The 21,668-nt window shown below is 35.6% G+C and overlaps 2 protein-coding genes across 16 annotated transcripts; one reads left to right on the forward strand and one right to left on the reverse strand.

Moving 5' to 3' along the window:
• Positions 1-346: 346 nt before the first annotated feature.
• On the forward strand, positions 347-13,909 carry PSD1 (phosphatidylserine decarboxylase 1). Of its 14 annotated transcripts, XR_016048029.1 has the most exons (14): positions 354-807; positions 1,540-1,628; positions 2,336-2,389; positions 2,496-2,561; positions 2,809-2,869; positions 3,302-3,418; positions 3,639-3,737; positions 4,687-4,940; positions 8,297-8,527; positions 10,563-10,669; positions 11,646-11,713; positions 12,054-12,131; positions 12,944-13,066; positions 13,488-13,909. XR_016048029.1 is itself a non-coding variant. In XM_011623085.3 (12 exons), exons 1-12 carry the CDS (start codon positions 651-653, stop codon positions 13,644-13,646), a joined length of 1,326 nt encoding a protein of 441 aa, XP_011621387.1. In that variant the 5' UTR covers positions 347-650; the 3' UTR covers positions 13,647-13,909. The 14 variants fall into 14 exon arrangements, 4 of the variants coding, with proteins under 4 accessions (XP_011621387.1, XP_088712414.1, XP_088712412.1 ...); XR_016048028.1 differs by lacking the exon at positions 8,297-8,527; XR_016048032.1 differs by lacking the exon at positions 3,639-3,737.
• Positions 13,910-18,327: 4,418 nt separating this feature from the next.
• LOC18428854 (uncharacterized) lies at positions 18,328-21,238 on the reverse strand. Of its 2 annotated transcripts, XR_016048035.1 has the most exons (4): positions 21,208-21,238; positions 20,328-20,480; positions 19,045-19,119; positions 18,328-18,593 (listed from the first exon to the last, which is right to left on the reverse strand). XR_016048035.1 is itself a non-coding variant. In XM_006838150.4 (3 exons), the coding sequence occupies exons 1-2, from the start codon at positions 21,211-21,213 to the stop codon at positions 20,328-20,330; spliced, it is 159 nt and encodes a 52-aa protein (XP_006838213.1). In that variant the 5' UTR covers positions 21,214-21,238; the 3' UTR covers positions 18,826-19,119. The 2 variants fall into 2 exon arrangements, 1 of the variants encoding a protein (XP_006838213.1); XM_006838150.4 differs by lacking the exon at positions 18,328-18,593 and having other exon boundaries at positions 18,826-19,119.
• Between the last annotated feature and the right edge of the window lie 430 nt (positions 21,239-21,668).

Genomic DNA, 21,668 nt, shown 5'->3' on the forward strand with positions numbered 1-21,668 from the left:
CTCTAATTTGATTCTTTAGAGCTTAGGCTTTATACAAACCGCACTTAGTAATTATAGGCATAAAATCAATATTTTAAGAGAGCCTCAACCCTATACAAACCGCATATTAAAAAAAAAAAAAAAATGATATTAGGATCTTTTCCCATCTATGTGTATAAGATATTAGAGGATCATCATTAAAATTGGCACATACTTCTAAAAAAGTTTTTTAAAGTGTGGGGACTTATAGTTTTTTAAGTGTAGGGATTTGATTTTTTCTATAAATCCATACTTTTAAAAAAAAATTTAATTATGGAGACTTGTAGTTTTTTCAAGTATAGAGATTTAGTTTTTTTCTATAATTCCGTACTAATTTTAATGGCGATGTGGGGGAGATGGTCATTCACATTTCTCTTAAAATAAAATAAAATAAAAAGAGCTATCTATCCTCTTTCTAAACCCAGCCGCAAGTCCCTGTTTCTCTAAAAACCCAACCCCCAAGTGTCTGTCCTTTCGCCTCAATGGACAATATTCCCGGAGCCGTACCTCATAATACTGTCCTATTCCTAAATCCTAGTACAAAGAGATAAACAGTGTAGAAACCCCATCTTCTCCATATTCTTGAGTCTCTCGATAGTGTGCTTGTGCCCACGCCCACGCCCACGCCCAAAATGGGGTTCAGAAGTTCCTCAAGATGGCCTCTCTTTCCTCACCCTCTTCACCACCGTCGCTTTTCTCGTGTTTTTCCCGCTCACCGCTTCTTTACTTCTTTTCGAAGGAGCTTTCGAATCGGTGGAGCTTCCATTAATGGCGGCACCAACGTTGAAGGTACCCATCTATTTTAAACGCGATTTCATGCATTGAGTTTCCTCTTCTTTTTCTCCTGTTTTGGTGGTCTGTGTTTTTATTTATTTATTTATTTATTGTACGTTGGTTTTTGTCGAGATTATTCGAATTGTTTGCTCTCTCTCTCTCCCCCTCTCTCTGTTCCTATATTTGAACCTGATAATTGGATACTATCCTGAGTTTCTATTAGAGTACTCACCGTTAATTCTTATTGTTTGGTTCCATGGGTTTCTAGTGAAGCTATTCACTGAGAACTGTTGATTTGTTTTTTCTTCTTTTTCGTGAGGTTATGCAATTGAATTGGGTTGGTTTCATGGGTTTTTTGAGATTATTAATTGCTCACTGGTTTTGCTATCCAAGTGTTAACCAAAGTTTGGAGATTACATTTAACAAAATTGGGTTTGTTTACTTGGTTTTGTTGTGAATTTATTGTTCATTTATGGGTTTTGTTGCTAGGATTTATGGTTCATTTACTGGGTTTTGTTGGTATAGATCTATGTTTGATTCAGTTTTTCCTTTTGGGTTTTCACTAGTTTACTGAGATTAGTCTATGTAAATGAGTTACTTTGAGATTTTGCATTTTTTGTCTATCCAGGGTTTTAGTGACATTCAGTTTGATTTTAATTTCTGGGTTTCTAGTTGAAATTATAGCTGGTTGTTGGCCTTTCTTTTCTTGGTTTTTTGTATGAATAATTTTTTTACGTGCATTTTCAGATAATCCCTTTTTTATACCTGGTGCAACTTTGGCTACTCTTGTGATGCTGGGTCTTCTTCATGCTCGTCACCTTTATGAGGACAAGAAGGTAGCTCAATACCTGATACCTAATGTAGCAACCATTTCATTTGTTTTTAATCCAAGGCATAGATTCGACTGAATTTGTTAGATTTATTGGTTTCTGTATGTTCTCCTTCTTCCCTTTGGATTTGCTTTATTTGATTACTTACTTGTCGATGGAGTTGGTATAGCTGAAATGGGGGACTTGTACCACTTCAGCTGATATAACACCTATATAAGTCAAATCCACCCAAATAGACATTGCATGGAATCAATTGCTATATTCTAATTTTTTATGTTTGAAATATTCGAAGGTTCTAGGAGGTGAGAGCACAAATCCCATGGTTACTGGTTCTCAATTTGCGATGGTTTTTAGTGATTGAAACATGAAGAGCATGTATAGCTTTACCCTATAAATGTTAAAGTCGGTCCTTTCAGCATAGAGTTACTCAGTCCCATCCAGTCTTATTATGTGCTATGAGCTAATCGAAGCAAGGTTCAATGGGGGTTTGTGATCGTTTAGGTGCATTTAGCCTTGGGTTGTACTTGTTCTTTTATTCTTGTGTATATTAAATATATATGAAGATAAAATTGTTGTTTTCTCTAGTGTTGATCCGCCTTTTAACAAATTTGTATATTTTAGTTCATTTTTTTTATGCTTGCCACCAATTTTTGTTTAGTCCTATTTATTTTGTAAGTTGTTTTTGTCTTATTGGTTTAATAACTGAGTTGCAGATGGAGGAAGCAAGGCAGAAGGGAATAGAGTTGGAGTTTCAACCTGATGCTAAAGTGAGTATTTGCATACTTATCATCATTACGATGCATTGTGGTTTCTAATTATATACTAAGTTGCTTGCAAAGTTTTCATTAAGAAAACCTTAACTCTTCAACATAGGCTGCATTCTTGAGGTTGCTACCGTTGCGGTCTATTTCACGCGCTTGGGGTTTCATTACGAGTGTGGTAAGTCTTTCATGTATTGTATTTATTCTTATTTTGTAGCAACGACTTGATTGTTTTGGTGTAGGAGTACTATATCTTGTCTTATTGAATCAAGACACCACCTTGGCGCTTGGAACCTTGGCATTATTCCTGTTTTCAGTCTCTTTATCTATTTTTTTTTCCAGTTATATGCAATGACTTCTGGTTTTGACAGTGTATGTTATGAACTTCTTTTTTTGTGGAATCTTTACCTATTTGTTATCTGCAGGAAATTCCTGTTTGGCTTCGCCCTTATGTGTATCGTGGCTGGGCTCGTGCTTTCCATTCAAGTATGGTTACATTCTTTCTCCACATCTTCTCAATGTAACAAATGGTTCTTAGAGATTATTACTGTCTGCAACAAACCCTCTCCCACCACCCCCAAAAAAATAAAATAAAAATACCAGAAAAGAAAGGGCAAAAAAAGAAGAGAAAGATTTGTTCCTGTCTTTCTCATTGTTATACAGTGAAAAATATTTATTACCCTCTAACAAGCAAATTATGTTTGTGAATGTACCATTTCTTCCTTGAACCAAAGGAGTCCTAAATCTCGAACTGTTTTATATATTCTCACTGAGAAATAGCAAATTGATTTAAAAATATTATTAGTGTAATACCATGAAATGAGGTTTAGCTCTGCATCTTGCAGCTTGTTTAGTTTCTCAAATGCACTAGTGTGCTCTAGTATGGAAAAAAATTAAGACACAGTCACTCCTTTGCAGATCTGGAAGAAGTTGCTCTACCACTGGATGAATATGCTTCTTTACAGGATTTCTTTGTTCGCACCCTCAAAGAAGGTTATAGGCCAATCGACCCTGATCCTTATAGTCTGGTAACTGGTAACTTGCTGCTTCTCGCCTTTAATCTACTTTCTTTTTTTTTTTTGGGAAAACTGTCAACACAGTACTTAGAACACCTACATAAATCATTTCCTGTGCTCCAAAATCCTGAATCTCAAACAATGCCTTGACCTCCCATTTGTCTTCCAAATGGCTGATTTAGCCCCCAGCCAATTGGATGCGTTTGCTAAAATTACCTTGTTTGGTATTTAAATGTCAGGCTGGGGGGAATTAGTCATATAGAAACAATGACTGGTAAAAGCACTCTTTGTGAGGTTGCAAGTTTTTGGGGACCCTGATCCTTATAGTCTGGTAACTGGTAACTTGCTGCTTCTAGCCTTTAATCTACATTCTTCCTTTCTTTCTTTTTTTTTGGGAGAACTATCAACACAGTGCCTAGAACACCTGCATAAATCATTTCATGTGCTCCAGAAACTTGAATCTCAAACTAGGCCTTGATTTGTCTTCCAAATGGCCGATTTAGCCCCCAGCCAATTGGATGCGTTTGCTAAAATTACCTTGTTTGGTATTTAAATGTCAGGCTGGGGGAATTAGTCATATAGAAAAAATGACTGGTAAAAGCACTCTTTGTGAGGTTGCAAGTTTTTGGGGTGCATAAATAATTTGTGCAGGTTTTCCAACTTTCTATATATATATATATATAGATATACGTGGGCAATGATTCATTCAACGGTTGTATCATAGTATAATGCAACCACACTTCTAGAAAACTATGTTTGTGGTATTTGTATGACCTAAAAATTTGCACACACACTCTATTCATCTCAATAATCAAATCTAAAAAAAAAAGAAGAAGCAAATTTGCACTCTATATATGGTCAAAATGAGTCCCCTCCAACAATGAATCTACACCATCCATTTGATGAATTTCAAGATCTAGGTCTTTATGAATTCAAAATCATTTTTTTCTTTTTTAATATTGTTAATCTAATGATAATAAAATTATCTAAAAAATTTGGAAAGAAAAAAAAAACTTTCTAGGTTGCGTTGTCAAATTTTTCTTTTTTGTGATTGTTCATTAGAATGAAAAGAATGCATATTTTAAATTTTGGATCAAACAAATGGCCCTAGCATGGTTTTGAAGGTGGTTGCATTATATTACTATACAACCGTTGCATGAAATCAATGCCCTGTGTGTGTGTGTGTATATATATATATATTTATTTATTTTTTCTTGAAGCTTCAGTATTTTCTTATTTTTCAGAAATAGATGCTTATGATCGTAAGTTCTTTACCATTTGAAACAGGCCAGTCCTGTTGATGGTATAGTGTTGAGATTTGGTGAGCTAAATAAGCCTGGAGCTATGATTGAGCAAGTCAAGGGATTCTCCTATTCTGTTTCTTCTCTTCTTGGGGAAAATTCATTATTCCCTCTGGTTGCCTTGGAGGATGTCAATAAAAAACAACGTGAACAGTCACAAATGAGAATAGAAGAGAGCAAAAGATCATGGTGGACAATATCCTGGTCATCACCCAAAGTGAGAATACCCAACTCATTACGGTAATATCATATTCTTCTCTGGTTTGAATGGAATTTTGTTCACATTGGCTACGGTAATATCATATTCTTCTCTGGTTTGAATGGAATTTTGTTCACATTGGCTAGTGTTTGGTGTCAATTGAGTATTGTCTTCATTATGATAGATGTGTTATTCAGGATGAGTTCTAGTTTAAACTCATTAACTTGTATTGGAGACCTATGGCTAGCTAGAGCATTCCAATTGTTATTGGCTGCATTACACTTAGTGATTTGGGATGCTTATTATTTCCACAAATCCTCAAATTTATCATAGGTGACCATTCGAAAAAAAAGAACAAGAAAAAAAGAATTATGGTTGTTTTCTGATCGTGTACTTATTTCAAACCACAGTTTAAAAAGACGGTTTGGTGAGCTGGATTGCTCCTCCAGAAAACTGATCCGGAATGGCCGTCCGGATCGGCGATCCGGCCTAGTGAACCGGCGAATAAAAAGATTAAAAAATAGGGAATAAAAAAATTGAAAAAAATATTAAAAAGTAAACTGGGATGGGGTCAGAGAACCGGTCGGTTCCTGATATTTAGCAATCCGGATTGTTGAAATGGCCAGTTCTCTACCGGTTCAGTTAGAGAACCGGCCAGTTCCTGATATTCAACGATCCGGATCGGCCTAATCAATTCCCAATCCGGATTGGCCAGTTCCAATCCAGATCATGATTTTTAAAACCTTGATTGAAATACCATTGATTGTCGATATTTGCCTACTTAAATCTTCCTCCCCTCAGCTTGAACGAAAGGTACTTTCATGTGATTGCTGCAAAAAACAGGAATAAGAGGCATAAAAGCCAAGATCGCAGAAGCACCTCATCCTTATAGTAGGACGCATCACTATCCCCCTTGATCTATTAGACAATGCATATATGTATAGAGGGCAAGGGATCCCTTGGTTTAAGGTATCTCACAAAATCACAGTGTCACACATGTGGATCACCTTCACACATGTAAACTATAAGTGATGGCTGGTGTTTACAGCTCTAAGCCCTCAAAAAAAAAAGGAATAACTCTGAATGTTATGGAGAATAATAACTCTATTTGGAGGATGTTAATATTGTTTTTGACAACCTTTTTGTTCGTGTTCGAGCATAAGTTGGATTTGTAACTTATGTTCATCACACGCACACATGCACGCACGCACACACACACACACACACACACACACATAGGGAAAGTATATAATGAGACCATTTACTTTTGGTACAAGGTGGTCGCAATTAATCTTGACCATTAGATGTGAAATTGAGTGGCCCTCAAAGTTCAAAAGAAATTTTCTCGAACTTTGTGACACATTGAAACTATCAGATTTCACATCGGATGGTTGTAGTAATTGTGACCCCCTTGTATAAAAGATAAATGGTCTCATTGTATAAATTCCCATATATATATATTATCTTCTTTGCTGTTGTAAACAAAATCACAACTTCACACATGTGGATCACCTTCGCACATGTAAACTAGAAGTGGTGCCTCGTGTTCACCGCTCTAAGCCCCCGAAAAAAAAAGGGAATAATTTTGAATGTTATGGAGAATAAAACCTATATTTTGGAGGATGTTAATATTTTTTTTGACAACCTTTTTGTTAGTGTTCGAGCATAAGTTGGATTTGTAACTTAAGTTCATCATATATTTATTATGGGAAAAGTTTATATAAGGATGCAACCTTATAATGTAGAACTACGGATGCACCTCAAAAATCCATCGGAAAAGGTAGTTTTAATGTTGAAAAACCCTTTAATTGATCATCTCGATATTGAGATATATGACCATGAAAAATAAAAGATTTTTAGTCTAAAAAATAGTGCATTTTACAACATATTATCTACACCGTCCATTTTCAAGATTTTCATATGTTTATAGATCTACTTGATTTTAACAATTTTTGAAATTTAAAATTTTATAATTAGATATAAAAATAGATTTTGAGATAATCCTAAGAGCATTTTACATCAAAATTATATACCATGATAAAATTTGAAGGTGCACCTTACCTCTACAGCTACGGATGCATTCGTATGCCACCTGCACCCATTTATTATATATCATCTTATTTGCTATTGTTTTAAAGCCTTGTCCTTAACTGAGGCTTGAATGCTTCATATTGTCTGTAACTTGGGTTTGATAATTATGGTTTGATCTTACTTACTTAAGGAAGGTCTTATGGTTTCATCTTATGCACTTGAACTATCATTACTAGCAAGAGGCACATATATATTATTTACAAGGCCATTACTTTTATATAAGAAGGTAACAATTACTCCTAGCTGTTAATGCGGAATCAACTGGTTTACAGTATTTAAAAAAAAAAATTTTAAAAAAAAGCATATTTGGACTTTTAGTGCGTCAATAGCACAATCCTACCATCCGATTCATATCTAATGGCTAAGGGTGGTGATGTTGACCTTCCTGTACCTAAAGTCTTATTGTACACTTCTCCTTGTGTTATTGTCATTACAATCTCAAAATGGTAAACACATAAAAAAGATATATATATATATATATATATATATATATATATATATATATATATATATATATATTTTATTTATTTATTTATTTTAACCAAAAAGTCAATCTAGAATTGGGGGTTAAGGACTACATTTCCAATGAAGTTAATAATCCTCAAAATAGAAGGGAATCTTTGATGTATATACAAATTTCTTCCTAACTGGATCATGATGAAGTATTCATTAGAGGCTGTGTTGCATGCTGTGTTGCATTCCTGGGTACTTCTATTAGACACAGGTATGGGGTGATGGATTCTTCATGGCATGAAGAAAAGATTCGGCGACAGGACTATATTATAAAAAGACAAAAAAACAAAAAAATCAGACATAGTTCACTTATATTCATCTCATTCTAGGTAGCCAAAAAAATTTAATTATGTTAATTGGCTAAATTAGTACATATTTTCAATGTTCATATGTATCTAGTGAAGTCTCTAAATGATGTAGTCAATACTCAATGAACAAGAAGAAGAATCAGTAAGAATATGTGTTGGTATGTGTGTCAATGCATGTCTGACTCGGGTGTGGCAACCAGACAAAAAAATCCATGTGATATAGATTAAATGGAGGGTTTCCTTTTTCAATTACATTTCTTATAAGATATTTCCAAATATTTAATTATGAAGGTATTTATTTTTTTGAGATCAGATTATAAAGGTATTTGTTATAGTAAGAGATACAATTGATTTGGTTTAGACGTAGTTACTCTAAACTCCACTCTGTGAGCCTCCTCAGCATGTGCCTTACCCCTCTAGAGTCACTCTCTTTTGTTTTTTTGACAAGCTTACGAATCTTTATTGATAACAAAGTGAAATTACAGGGTTACACAATGAAAGGAGAAATAAAAGCACCTGCAGCCAGCACACCTTGCTTAGCTAAAGAATCAGCCCTCGCATTCGCCTCCCTATACACATGATTGAAAGAGACCACCTGATTCAGACATAAATCCTGAACTTGCAGCCTGAATTTCCTCAAGTTCCAACGATGCTTACTTAATCCAGAGCACCAATTGGTAACATTGAGAGAATCCCCCTCGACCACCCTTCCAAAGGTCGGGCATCTATCTTTTAGCAGCTTTATCCCATGTAAAACTACCTTCATTTCAGCTTGGTTGGCTGTCCCACAAGGGCCATGGTAGAAGAAACTCTCCCACCCAAATAATCTCTCACAACCCCACCACAACCCGCCGGTTCTGGGTTCCCGAAGGAACTGCCATCAAAGTTCAGCTTAACACATCCTTCACCAGAAGGGTACCATACTCTATGCAAAATAGGCCAATGAACATGATGATGCATAAGGTTGCGAAGATTGAGGAGAACGTCAATCTTGGATACACCAAAGCCTTCTTTCGTATTGGATAACCAAAGATACACATTTTGAACCACCTTCTATTGTACTCGAGCTGTCTCTAAGCACCTCCCTTCCAAAATACATCTATTCCTCTCAAGCCATACCTCCCAAAGAATCGAAGCCCTGAAAATTTGCCAAATTGTGGTGCCTAACATGGGTGTAGAGGGAATAGAGAGTTGCTCAATTATAGACGTATCTTTTCAGTTAAGAGGTAACAAGAAGCCAACTAACTGAAAAGCCCATCTCCAAATAAACCCAATAAGACTACAATGGAGAAACAAATGGTCACCTGTCTCCTCGTCCTCCTTACATAGAATGCAGCAATTAACAATTATTTTATCCTCCCTTCTCAAATTGTCCACCGTCAACACCTTATTTTGAGATAAAGTCCATAAGAAGAACTGAACTTTATGAGGAACCCGCCATTTCCAAGTAGCTATTAGATTAGGCTGTTCCCATCTCACTCTATCATGAATAGTAGAGAATACACAGCTTTAACCAAAAAATCCCCATTATTATTTAGTTCCCACACCACCTCATCACCATGGTTCCTAGATATATATATGAATTCCAAATCAGTCATAAGATTGCAAAATTGATTTAGCTTGTTATCCGGAGTTCTATTGTACATGAATTGAATATTCCATGATATCCTATTCGAGGACCAGCAATACACTCCTCCACCTTGAGAGAACTATTAGTTGCTTTTTCAAATAACTCTTTATACTGTACTTTAAGAAGGTTTTGTCCTAACCATTTATGATTCCAGAAATCAATCAAATTTCCCCTACCTACCTCCCACGTCACATTTCTGACCACCACTTCCTTATTAGCAAGAATCCCCTGCCAAATTTGTGACTGGCCACTACCTCTTCCTCTTCCAATAAATCCAGCATGATCCACTCCATATTTGGCAATAAGAACATCTTTCCACAAATGCTCTCCTTCCACAATAGATCTCCACCACCACTTAGAAAGGAGCTCGTGGTTCACCAACTTGATCTTTTGAATCCCCAATCCCCCTTCCTCCTGCGGTTTACAAGCCTTATCCCAACCAACCAAGTGATATTTGCGATTACCATCAAAGAACCCCACAGAAAGTTGCGCATAAGATGCTCAATTACTTTAACAATGGGAGCAGGCATGTGCAAAAGAGACATTAAGTACACCGGCATATTAGAAAAAGTCGAATTAATCAGAGTAACACGACCTCCTGGAGAAAGAAACTTGGTTTTCCCTAAATCCAATTTGGTATTAACTCTCTTCAACACAGGATCCCACACCAATCTAGAAAGTCTTGAGTCTGAAATTGGGATACCAAGATAATTAATAGGGAGTTTACCTACTGCACAGCCCATCGAACCAGCCAGCTGACCCACCAAAGACTCTTTCACAACCCACACCCACCAAAGATGTTTTTGCAAAATTATCCTTAAGCCCCATAGTGGCTTCACAGCATCTCAAAAATAGAGAAAGTGCTTGCACCTGCTGCACAGTTGCATCACAAAAAATAAGTGTATTGAGCTACATGTCACTCCCTCTAAATGTGGCTTAATATATATAGAATGAATATGTAGAATAGATATTCGTGGTTATTCGTCTGTTTGACTTTCATGAATGGTTCTAGTTAGGAGTGCACTTTTCTCTTTTATCTTAATGGTTTTTGCTTTTAAGGGATGGAACCATTTGGAATTTCAAACTACTTGTGTGAATATTGTGGCAATGTTTAATGGCAGCCCAATGAAGGGAACATTTTACTGTGTGATATATCTATGTCCTGGCGATTACCATCGAGTGCATTCCCCAGTGGATTGGCATGTTTCTCATCGTCGCCATTTTTCAGGTATATTTTTCATTGTATTAGGTTTGACTTCTCTCGAGAATTTTAAACGACATTATTTGGACAATGTGAAAAACTAATTGCGGCTTGAAGCATGCCATAATAAATGTGGAAATCGTGGTATAAACATGATTTTTATGTTCGTTATAAAAAAAACATGATGTTTATGTTGCACAATACACGGCACCCCATGTCCATTCTCAAGATGGATGGTGGGGATGAACCGTACTTCGGCCTGAATGTCATCTTCAGACCATGGTTTGTCTCTGCTGTTGGCCTTGAGAACATGCATTTTAAGCACATGCATCATGCAAATGCCATAGTCTACCCAATAAATAAGGTATGACCCTGTATCTATTAAGAAGGATGCCATGGTCTACCCAATAAACAAGGTATGACCCTGTGTCTATTAAGAAGGAATAATGTTAATAACTACATGTGGGAAGTTTCTCGTTACCTGCTCATTCTAGGTGTTGTATATTTTCAGTTTAAAGGATGATATATCCATAGGATCATAACATTAAGTCGTCCTTTCATAGAAACTCAAGGATAAGTACTTAGGAAGATGTATCAAACATTAAGCCAACCATTGGAGAAAAACAGCAATTTGGTTATACGCAGTTGTCTTCCCCTCTTTCTCTTTTGGTTATGTACAGATGTCTTTTTCGTCTTCCGCTTTTGGTTAATGCAAGGTGCACTGCAGATGGTTCTTTCCTTCTTCTTTCTTATGGTAAAGCAAATTATGTTGAAAGGTTGTTAATTCTTGAAAAAAAATCATTTTTTAAAACGGAAAACGGGGAAATAGTTACATGGTGTTTTGAAGGGAATCGAAAAGTGACTAGAATGGCACTGTTCTACCCTCAAATATATGTGATGTTTCATTATTGAGTGATTTCATTTCTTGGTGTTCGCACTTTCCCAAGATTTCATTGAAAATCACATACATTTACGAGTAACTGATTGAATTGTTTCTTTGCAGGCCGCCTTTTCCCTACAAATGAACGAGCTACAAGAACAATAAGAAATCTTTATGTTGAGAATGAAAGGGTAAATGACTTTCTATTTCTTCAATTTCTAAGACTTAACACCAGATATTTGTAACGAGAATCGATTCCATGGAACCCATTTGAACTTGTCGCTTCTTCCTGGTGATGTTAATAATGCACTTCTTTTAGTTGCATTTCAGATGTTACCCAAAGAAATGGTGCAGTGCTTGCTATGTTTTCTATCATGATTTGAATTAAATAATGTACTGGATTTTGTATCTTCTTGCATGCCTTCTTTGTCATTTGTTTAGGCTGAGTACCAAATCAACACATGCCCATATGGTTGAAAATCATGGATTCCATGAAGTTTGTGAGCGAATTGACACACTGCATGTGAATAGGTTGTGCTTGAAGGGCGGTGGTTGGAGGGATATATGGCAATGGCAGCAGTTGGAGCAACTAATGTTGGATCTATACAGGTTTGATGGCTTCCTTGCCATGTGCTAAAAGCATAATTTTATGAAGTTGCTTATCCTAGTGATGCATTTTTTTGGCTCTTAATTCCACTTTAGCATTACCCAAAAAACCAAAAAGCCCTTCTCTGTAGCACAGAGCATTTTTTTATGGGTGTGGTTTGTATAAGGTTGAGGCCCTTAACAATCAATGTAAGGCGCACATTTAAATAGTGTCGAAAGATTATTTTTCAGTCGCAAAAATCTTTGTGATGACCTGAAAATTTATTTTAATCCCTAATTATAAAATTTAAAGCTTAAAAAGTAGCATATATCGAGCAGATCTATAAACACCTGAAAATATTAAAAATTGACGGTCTAGATAATCATTACAAGATGCATTATTTCCTGGACTTGAAATCCATTTTTTTTCACTTCTATACATCTTGAGGTCTAGATGATTGATATGAGGGTTTTCCGACATCGAAACAGCCTCTTCTAATGAATTTTTGAAGTGCGCCTTAATTTGATTGTTTAGGGCCTCAACCTTAATTTGATTGTTTAGGGCCTCAACCGTATTAGTTTCATCTTTATCATGGTAGCAGTAGGATATAAATCTTTAGCGAACCAAGAGAGCATGTCTTCATTGTTGGAAAGTAATGGGGTCATCTCCATCAAAATGGAACGGAGCAACTGAGATGACCTTGTGGTGGATCTAAATGACTCTGTAACCTTCCATCTTTTTAATAGCGTGCAATGTTCTCAATGGAATATAGTTTTTCATTATGGATTATTCTACACTTCCCCAAAATTTTTATAGTGGTTATTTTTGTGGGCAGCTTTCCATCGAACCAGAGCTCAAGACGAACAGGCCCAGAAAGAGTTTGATGCACTCTGAGCCTCAAAATGAGCGTGAATACGAACCCGAAGGCACTGGTGTACTGATCAAGAAGGGGGAGGAGGTAACGAATCTTAAATTGAATATCAGTCTAGTTGCATTGCCTTGTAACATGAAATTTGCTTTTGAAGGTATGAAGTGGCATCAATCTTAAAACATAATATGGAAACGCTGTTAAGGTCTAAGAATTCCATGGATTGCTACTGGTTTTGGAATCTATAAAAAATATCTGTTGTTTTGCGTAGAACTTTATATTATAGAATAATCCCTCGGATCAGAGGTTTGATGCCTATTTTTACCTTTGTCACCTCGAAAAAGGGTGGGAGGGCGTGCATGCTCATCCGTGTGCCTTGTGTGTGTGTGTGTGTGTGTGTGTGTGTGTGTGAGAGAGAGAGAGAGAGAGAGAGAGAGAGAGAGTTCTTGTATTGGATTTTGTTTATGTTATGTTTTTTTACATAACTGAAGGAATTAATGAATTGAAACAGGTAGCAGCATTTAAAATGGGATCAACTGTAGTTCTTGTTTTCCAAGCTCCTGTAGGCACTTCAGATGTTAATAATGGTGATGCTTCTGGTTTTGAATTTTGCATAAAAAGGGGGTCCAAGATTAAAGTGGGAGAAGCTTTGGGGAGACGGAAGAGTTGATAGAAAGCATTTATATTTTTCTTGGAAGCAATTAAACTTTATTTTTTTTGCTCCTAAACTTATTTTTTGGCCAAGTTATTTGTTTATTTTACCATGATTTTAAACTTCACTTTTTTGGATCCTTTGGAAGGTGGTAAATATAGAAGTTGGTTGTTTTCTTTTTTGTTGATTATGGTTAGGGATGGTGTGTATTCCATAAAGAAAAAGATTTGGTAGTCTCTTGTTGGACTATAAATTGTTTGTGATGCGGAAAAGATTTTGTAGACATGTTGGATTCTAATGTACACTTTAGTGAAGCATGCAAACCCTAAACCCAGCTACCTATGTAAAGGAGGAATAAAGAAAAAGAAGAAAGAAATTTATCAAAATACACTTAATTTATCAACTATTGAATACTGTACACAATTTTTATTATTTTTATAATTTTTTTAAAATTAAATAAAAAGAAATAGATAAAGTATTAAATACTCTCTATTCCGATAAATTTCAAACAAAATGTTATCATTCCAAATATGGTCCAAATGATGGCAGTTCCAACCGTGAAGTAGAATGTTCTCATGATGGTCGGATATAGGATTATAAAAACGAAATCGCATGTTTTCTTTTACTTTTGGAAAAGTATTTTATAAGTAAGCGGGTGCAGGATCCAACTGACTTTTCAACCTGCAGACGGTTCAAATAAGATGTGGACAGTGCCAAAAACATCTCCAAAAAAGCAGCACATTTGGAAGTTCAATTTTTTTTTGTTTTATTTATAACCATCTTTGCTTAGATGATGAATTTCTAAAATTTTAAATAAAAAGTCCATGTTTAAGGTGAATTCTAGAGGGGGCCTCATGTGTACATATGAGTTGGCTGACTCATATCCTTTTCGTTTTTTCTTTTGGTTAGTTGAATGCTGGCTTTTGAAAAACCTAAATTAATTTATTTGTTTTGTCATTTAGTACCCTAAACCCTAAATCCTGTAGCCTGAGATGAGTTTGCACAATTTTATATGTACTCCTAGATAGGTGATTTGCCCTTGGGAGTAATTATTCGTATGCCATTTATAATTTTATATGGTGTATGCTTAAATTAAAATGATTCCTTGGTGCTCTTAGTTCGGGGATATATCCAGCGACCATTTAAAAACAAAAAGGGAAGAAATTCCACCTCTCCCTGCAAGCATGAAAAGTCGAATGTCCTAAAATTGAAAGCAGACCATTCGGTGGTAAAGAACTCAAAATCAAACCTTTTTTTTTTTCTTATTAAGTAGATCTTAAAATTTCATATCTAAAGAATTTCCTTTAGAAACTTTAACACACGAGAGAGTAAAATATAATGCACTGCAGGAGCACCTGCTAATATTTAAAATTTCAAAGTTCGGCAGCATTTTGGAAATAAGAAAAAGAAAAAAACCTCATGGAATTCGGCCGATTTTAGAATATCAATCAGAGTGAAGAATTCGTGACCAATATTCTATTGAATTTAAATATTTGAATTCAACAAATTTTTTGGAGAATATGCTTTCCATTTCAGGTTACAGTTAGTAATTAAAAAGAGGTGGATTTCTCAAAGAGTTGATGAAACCTCCTTCCAAGTTGCTAAAAGTCTAATAGGATGCATGCGAGGTTCCCTTTTAACTTACTATTTTTTTCTCCTAAGGATTAAACATGTCAATTGCTTCTTTGTATTGACAATGTGCTTCCATGTTAAGACAAATGCAATTACACAAAGTTCATCGAATATCAGTGATGAATTATTTATTTATTTATTTATTTGAATATTGATCTATTCAACATTTTGCTTATTTGAAACTATTCCATGTGTCTTTTGTTGGGACATTTTGAAGTGGTTGCAGTTGGCCTACGGATGTATCCATAGCTGTAGAGGTAAGGTGCACGTTCAAATTTTATCATGGTATATAATTTTGATATCAAATGTTCTTAAGATTATCTCAAAATCTATTTTTATATCTAATTATAAAATTTTAAATTTCAAAAATGGTCAAAATCAAGTAGATCTATGAACATATGAAAATCTTGAAAATTGACGGTCTAGATAATATGTTGTAAAATAAACCTTTTTATTTTTCATGGTCATACATCTCGATGATCAATCAAAGGATTTTTTAACATTAAAACTACCTTTTCCTTACGGATTTTTGAGGTGCATCCATAGTTCCGCATTTCAAGGTTGCATCCTCATATAAACTTTTTCCTTTTGAAATTGAATCAAATGATACGAGTAAAGATCCACGGTTCAGAAGAGAGAGAGAGAGAGAGAGAGAGGATTGAGGGTTTGTGGGGTATAGAAATGATTGGGGGTGAAGAAGATGCATTTTCAGATATAAATTTTCCATTGAAAGATCTTTTCCCAAAACTGAGGTTAAAAAATAAGGCAATGAAATGAAGATTTTCTCCCGCAATTTGGGCATTGGAAATGCCTCATTTCCAGAGGAGAATATCTTCAAAAATAAAACTTAATTTTCAAGGATCCCAAATGGGCTCTTAGTTAAACATGACATGTTCTCTTTCTTTGTACATGCTTTCAAGTTATTTGAGCTGGAAAGAAGCCATGGATTGTATTGTTCAAGATGGAATTTAGGAACTTTCTCAAAATGCTAATCTGGTCCCAAGCTGGTCAACCCCTTGATGGAACAGAATGGAAACATGATTCGTGTAGTAGATCCCAAATAGTTGGAATAAAGCTTGGATGATGATGATGATCTCAAAATGCTGTGAGAGACCATTGGGTATTGCAATAGCCGCTGGGTTGAAGCAATGGCAAATATTGGAAGGAGTAAGCATTCTAAACATGGATTTCAAGAGACCACCTATCATCAAAGAAGACAAGACCCAAAGAAAGTGTACTTCGAGAAGCAACGGACAAACAAGCCCCAGTCTAGACTCTAAACAAATGCATCTGCTACTTGGGTACTCCTAAACTGCCAAAGAGGTACATCAACAGTTGCTGACTTCTAACTTGGACAAAAGCAAAGTGGTATTCTTCTTTGGAGCCAAGGGAGCCACAAAACATTTGTCTCCAAAGAAAGTGTACTTCGAGAAGCAACGGACAAACAAGCCCCAGTCTAGACTCTAAACAAATGCATCTGCTACTTGGGTACTCCTAAACTGCCAAAGAGGTACATCAACAGTTGCTGACTTCTAACTTGGACAAAAGCAAAGTGGTATTCTTCTTTGGAGCCAAGGGAGCGACAAAACATTTGTCTCCCTCATCACCTCTATCCCTCCAATACTGTCATTTGCTGAGCTTCAAGTGCTGCTTCTACACTTGAGTGCTTTTCATCTCTTCAACTCCACTCAGTAATCAATCCTCATATTTCACTGTGTCCACCCAGAAACAAGTGACCATACCACAACCACAAAGGGGAACTACTGATTGTAATCCATCTCCCCCCCCCCCCTCCTCCCCCAAAAAAAAAAAACAAGACTAATTATGATGCGATGTTTATATGAAAACCATACAATTGTCACCTTATTTTGCATATGCTAATACTACTCAGTTAAGAACAAGAAACACTACAAGAACAAGCTGGGTGGAGGGGGGTGTGTCTGAAAAGGGATCGTAAGAAGCACCATATGCTTCTTTCCAATATATTGCGAGGCTAGGGCAAAACCCATCTTCAATCAGATTCACCTTCCACATATTCCAAGCAATATGAGCTTGTTCAGATTTCCTACTTCTCAATTTCTGATTGTAAGTTTATTGAGATAATGCAACATCACAAGAAGTTACATCTTTATCAATTCCATAGTATATTGACATTAACAATAAGATAAGAAATCTAAACAGCATTAGCATAAACAAGTATACGTCAATTATGAGGCACGCGCATGCACACACACACACACACATACACAAAAAAAAAAGACTCCAATAGTCAAGGAAACAAGTCAAATCACAACCAAGGCCGACTTAATCGGTTTGATGCAACACTAACTTGAAGTCAAGGAAGAATCATAAAGATGATCTGACCCAGTCTCCTCAATCCAAAAGTTAGGAATTGCGCTGTGTGTGTGCCCATGTTTTCCACAAGGCACTCGTGCACACACACACACACACACATGTACACGCAAAAAAAAAAGACTCCAATAGTTAATGAAACAAGTCAAATCATAACCAAGGCCGACTTAATCGGTTTGATGCAGCACTAACTTGAAGTCAAGGAAGGATCATAAAGATGATGTGGCCCAGTTTCCTCAATCCAAAGTTAGGGATTGCGATCTGTGTGTGCACCCATGTTTTCCACCTAAACATGGATGGGAATATTTAAAATTAAGTGCTAGAATTCCACCCATTGCACTCTAAAACATTGTGACAACCAGAAATTTCCTCTGAATTGAAGTTTTAAATGGAAATAATGCAAAGAAACATTACACTGCAAAATCTCTGTGAACAAATCTAATGGACTTTGAAGTATGAACTACCAATGCTTGCTAGCACAAGGTTCTTACAAAGAACACAGTTTTACATGCTCTAAATGGCAATTGGAAAATCCAGGCAACCCATTTGAAATCGTTTCTCTGAGTCAGTTTGAACTCTCTGTCTAGCATTCACATATCATAGAAAGATAATGGAGATATTAATCAAATAACATGAAATAATAAGAGAAATGGAAAAACAAATAGAAGGGGAGGGGGGCAGAGGAGGAAGAAGAAGAAGAAGAAGAGAAAGGAAGTTCAGTTAAATACAGACTTATAAAAAGGATAAAAAGAAGCAAGGTCCAAGTTAATTAGAACACAATGAATTCCTCCCCAGTGGCCTAATTCCTTAGTTCCTCTATCGAGGCTTAATCATTGTATTTCAAAAAGTAACAAGCTCTAGAAGTAAAGGCTACTCCTCCCTCCCTCCTTAATTCCTCTATGGAGGCTTAACCAATGTATTTCAACAAGTAACACGCTCTCGAGGCTGCTCCATCCCTCCCTCCCTCCCTCTAACTTCCAACTGCCAATATAACATGACATATTAGATTAAGAACAATTTGTCCGATATATCTCACAAATTTTTTAATCTAGCTTCAACCATTTAGACCTTGGGTCCATCAGATTATGGTTTCCTTGTTTTAGTTTCCTCTATTTATGAAGGTCCACCAGACTATAGTTGACTATGGTTTTAAAAGACCCATGTACATGACATATACAGCTTTAAGGATGCATGAGAAAGCACCAACCACAAATAAAAAATGTTATATGATTTGTTAACTAAACGAAATAAAACTGCATTGTCCATACACCATAAAGAATAACTCTATAAACATTTGATTGTGTAAATAGCAAGGATCTTTAGGTATGAACAATTAAGGTGATTAACAAGTTTCAGAATGGAATTTCATTAGAAACTGAATCCAGACAAGTGAGTGATGGCCATGTTGTCTAATCACTCATTATCAGCCAACCTTACAGTCCTTCCAACAGCAAATGAGAACAACCAATCAGATTCTCCTAGCAGCCTCTATATCATCGTTTTACTCCTGCAAAAAGGTTTAACATCAGATGCAAGTTAACACTAACCAGTTAAAACCTAACAGTAACTATAAGCAACCATATGAAACAAATTTATAGAATTAGTATATCTTCAGGAAAATATGAACAAATCCAAAAATCCATACACAGAAATGAAATGTAGAACAACCAAAGTATCAAAAGTTCATGAATAATTAAGAGAATATGTTTCCAAGTTATGCTTCTCAATAAGAGAACTAAATAATAGTCACAAATGACCAGAAGAAAGAACCAACTTCAAAACTAATAAGCAGAAACTAAGGCACCAAACTCCAACAACAAAAAGTAAACCAGACCATTCGAAGTATTGGAAATACAATAGAAATGCCTAAGCATGTTCGCAAGTTACTCCATGCAATCTTTACCAAATAGTTATCATAAACTATCCAAAACCAAAAAAAAAAATGTATGCTCAAAGAAAATAAGTTATGAATATAGCACCCAAAAGTCCATAGAGCAAAATAAAATTTGGAACATCTAAAGTAAAACTAATTTTGGACAAAGCAAGGGTGAGCCCTTCTTAGGATACAGATTACTGGCACCCAATTTACACCCCCAAATTCAGTCCTTCCAGTCCAAATATTGATAGATATATATATATATATATATATATATATATTGACAATATCGACATGGCATTACTTAGCGGGGAAAAGTTTATATAGAGCCGAGGCTCTAAACAATGAAATTAGAGCCTACCTCAAAAATTTCACTAGAAGAGGTTGTTTTGATGCCCAAATATCCTCAAATTGATCATCTTAACATCAAGATACACGGGCATGAGAAAAAAACGGATTTCAAGTTTTGGAAATAATGTATTTTGTAGCGCATTTTTGGACAGTCAATTTTCAAGATTTTCAAGTTTTCATATATCTCTCGATCTACACTAGTTTTGAAGCTTTAAACTTTATAAATAAAGATGAAAATATATTTCAAGGTTATCAAAAAGATTTCCAATATTGAAACCACATTTCTTGACACTGTTTGAAGGTAGGCTCTAATTTGATTGTTTAGAACCTAGGCTCTATACAAACCGCACCCTTACTTAGCAGGAATATAAAGACAATAACATAAATCGAATAACAATTAATACACAAAGGGAATACAAGAATAGTTGTGGAGGGGTATAAACAGTATCTCAGGAAAAAAGAAAAAAGAAAAAAAAAAGAAAGCACACCTACGTCTGCTTTGCATAAGTAGAGGAATTGGGGACACGCTTGTTCCTGAACATCATGTATCCGACTGGTAAGACCACCCCCACCATCATTATTATGGCCCCAATTATGTATCTCATAGGCCCAGGGGCTTCTACTTCTAAAAGCCTCCTCAGCTGCAGTATACATGAAAACCAACAAAAACCAACTCTTAAAACACCATTAGAGAGAGAGAGCGAGAGAGAGAGAGAGAGATTTTCCTGATCTAGTTCAGTATGAACACCCCAAGAAACTCTCAAAATCCCATTGCATAAAGACAAGTAATTTGCAGACCCCTTGACTTTCTGATAAAATTCAGTGTATACACACCACAAGCGTTAGAGCTCAATAACACATTCGAGAGAGAGCGAATTTGAAGAACCTTTAATTCCCTAATCCAATTCAATATAAACCCAAATAAATCACACAAAAAATGGATAAAAATCGCATAAAAATATATTTACATATAGACCCATCTCAATTAACAAGAAAACATAGGGAATCAACATGTGAAAACCATTTCATGATAATAGTTCAGGCATTTATAATAATTCCAAAACAGAAAACAATCTGGATCTAATTAACAAACCATAACCAAAATAAAAATACAGACATACACGCATAACCACATCAAGAAAATAGTAAAGGAAAGCAAGAAAACCCAATAATCCATGTCAATTGACAAAAAAATTCAGAATACAAAAGGCTAATGCATAATTAAGCGTTTATTTGCAAAATCGCAGGCCCATTAATACATGGATTCTACAGGAAAACGTAGGCCTTCATATAGAATCAAAATCTAAATAATGGGCAATGGAGTTTATGATGGAAAAGGAGAGAGAGAGAGAGAAAGAGAGGACTTACAGGCATGGTTACATCGATGTAACTCAAGAGTGAGAGAGAGAGAAAGAGAGAGACTGAATATGGGAAGAGGCAGCAGTGATCACGTTATTATGAGATGGTGGGGTGTGTATAAGGCCGAGGCCCTAAACAATACAAAAAAAAGGAAAATTTTTGTATAGGGGCGAGGCTCTAAACAATCAAATTAGAGCTTATTTCAAAATTTTTACTAGAAAATGTTGTTTTGATGTCCAAATATCCTCAAATTGATCAACTCAACATCAAGATGCATAGACATGAAAAACAAATAGATTTCAAGTCGTGGACATGGAAAGAAAATAGATTTCAAGTTTTGGAAATAGTGCATCTTGTAATGCATTTTTAGACAATCAATTTTTAAGATTTTGAAGTTTCCATTTGCTCGATCTACACTATTTTTGAAAGTTTAAATATTACAATTAAAAATAAAAATATATTTTAAAGTT

The sequence above is a fragment of the Amborella trichopoda genome, chromosome 13, assembly GCF_054954075.1.
Source record: "Amborella trichopoda isolate Santa Cruz 75 chromosome 13, AtrichopodaSantaCruz75HAP2 v2.0, whole genome shotgun sequence".
Taxonomy (NCBI): domain Eukaryota; kingdom Viridiplantae; phylum Streptophyta; class Magnoliopsida; order Amborellales; family Amborellaceae; genus Amborella; species Amborella trichopoda.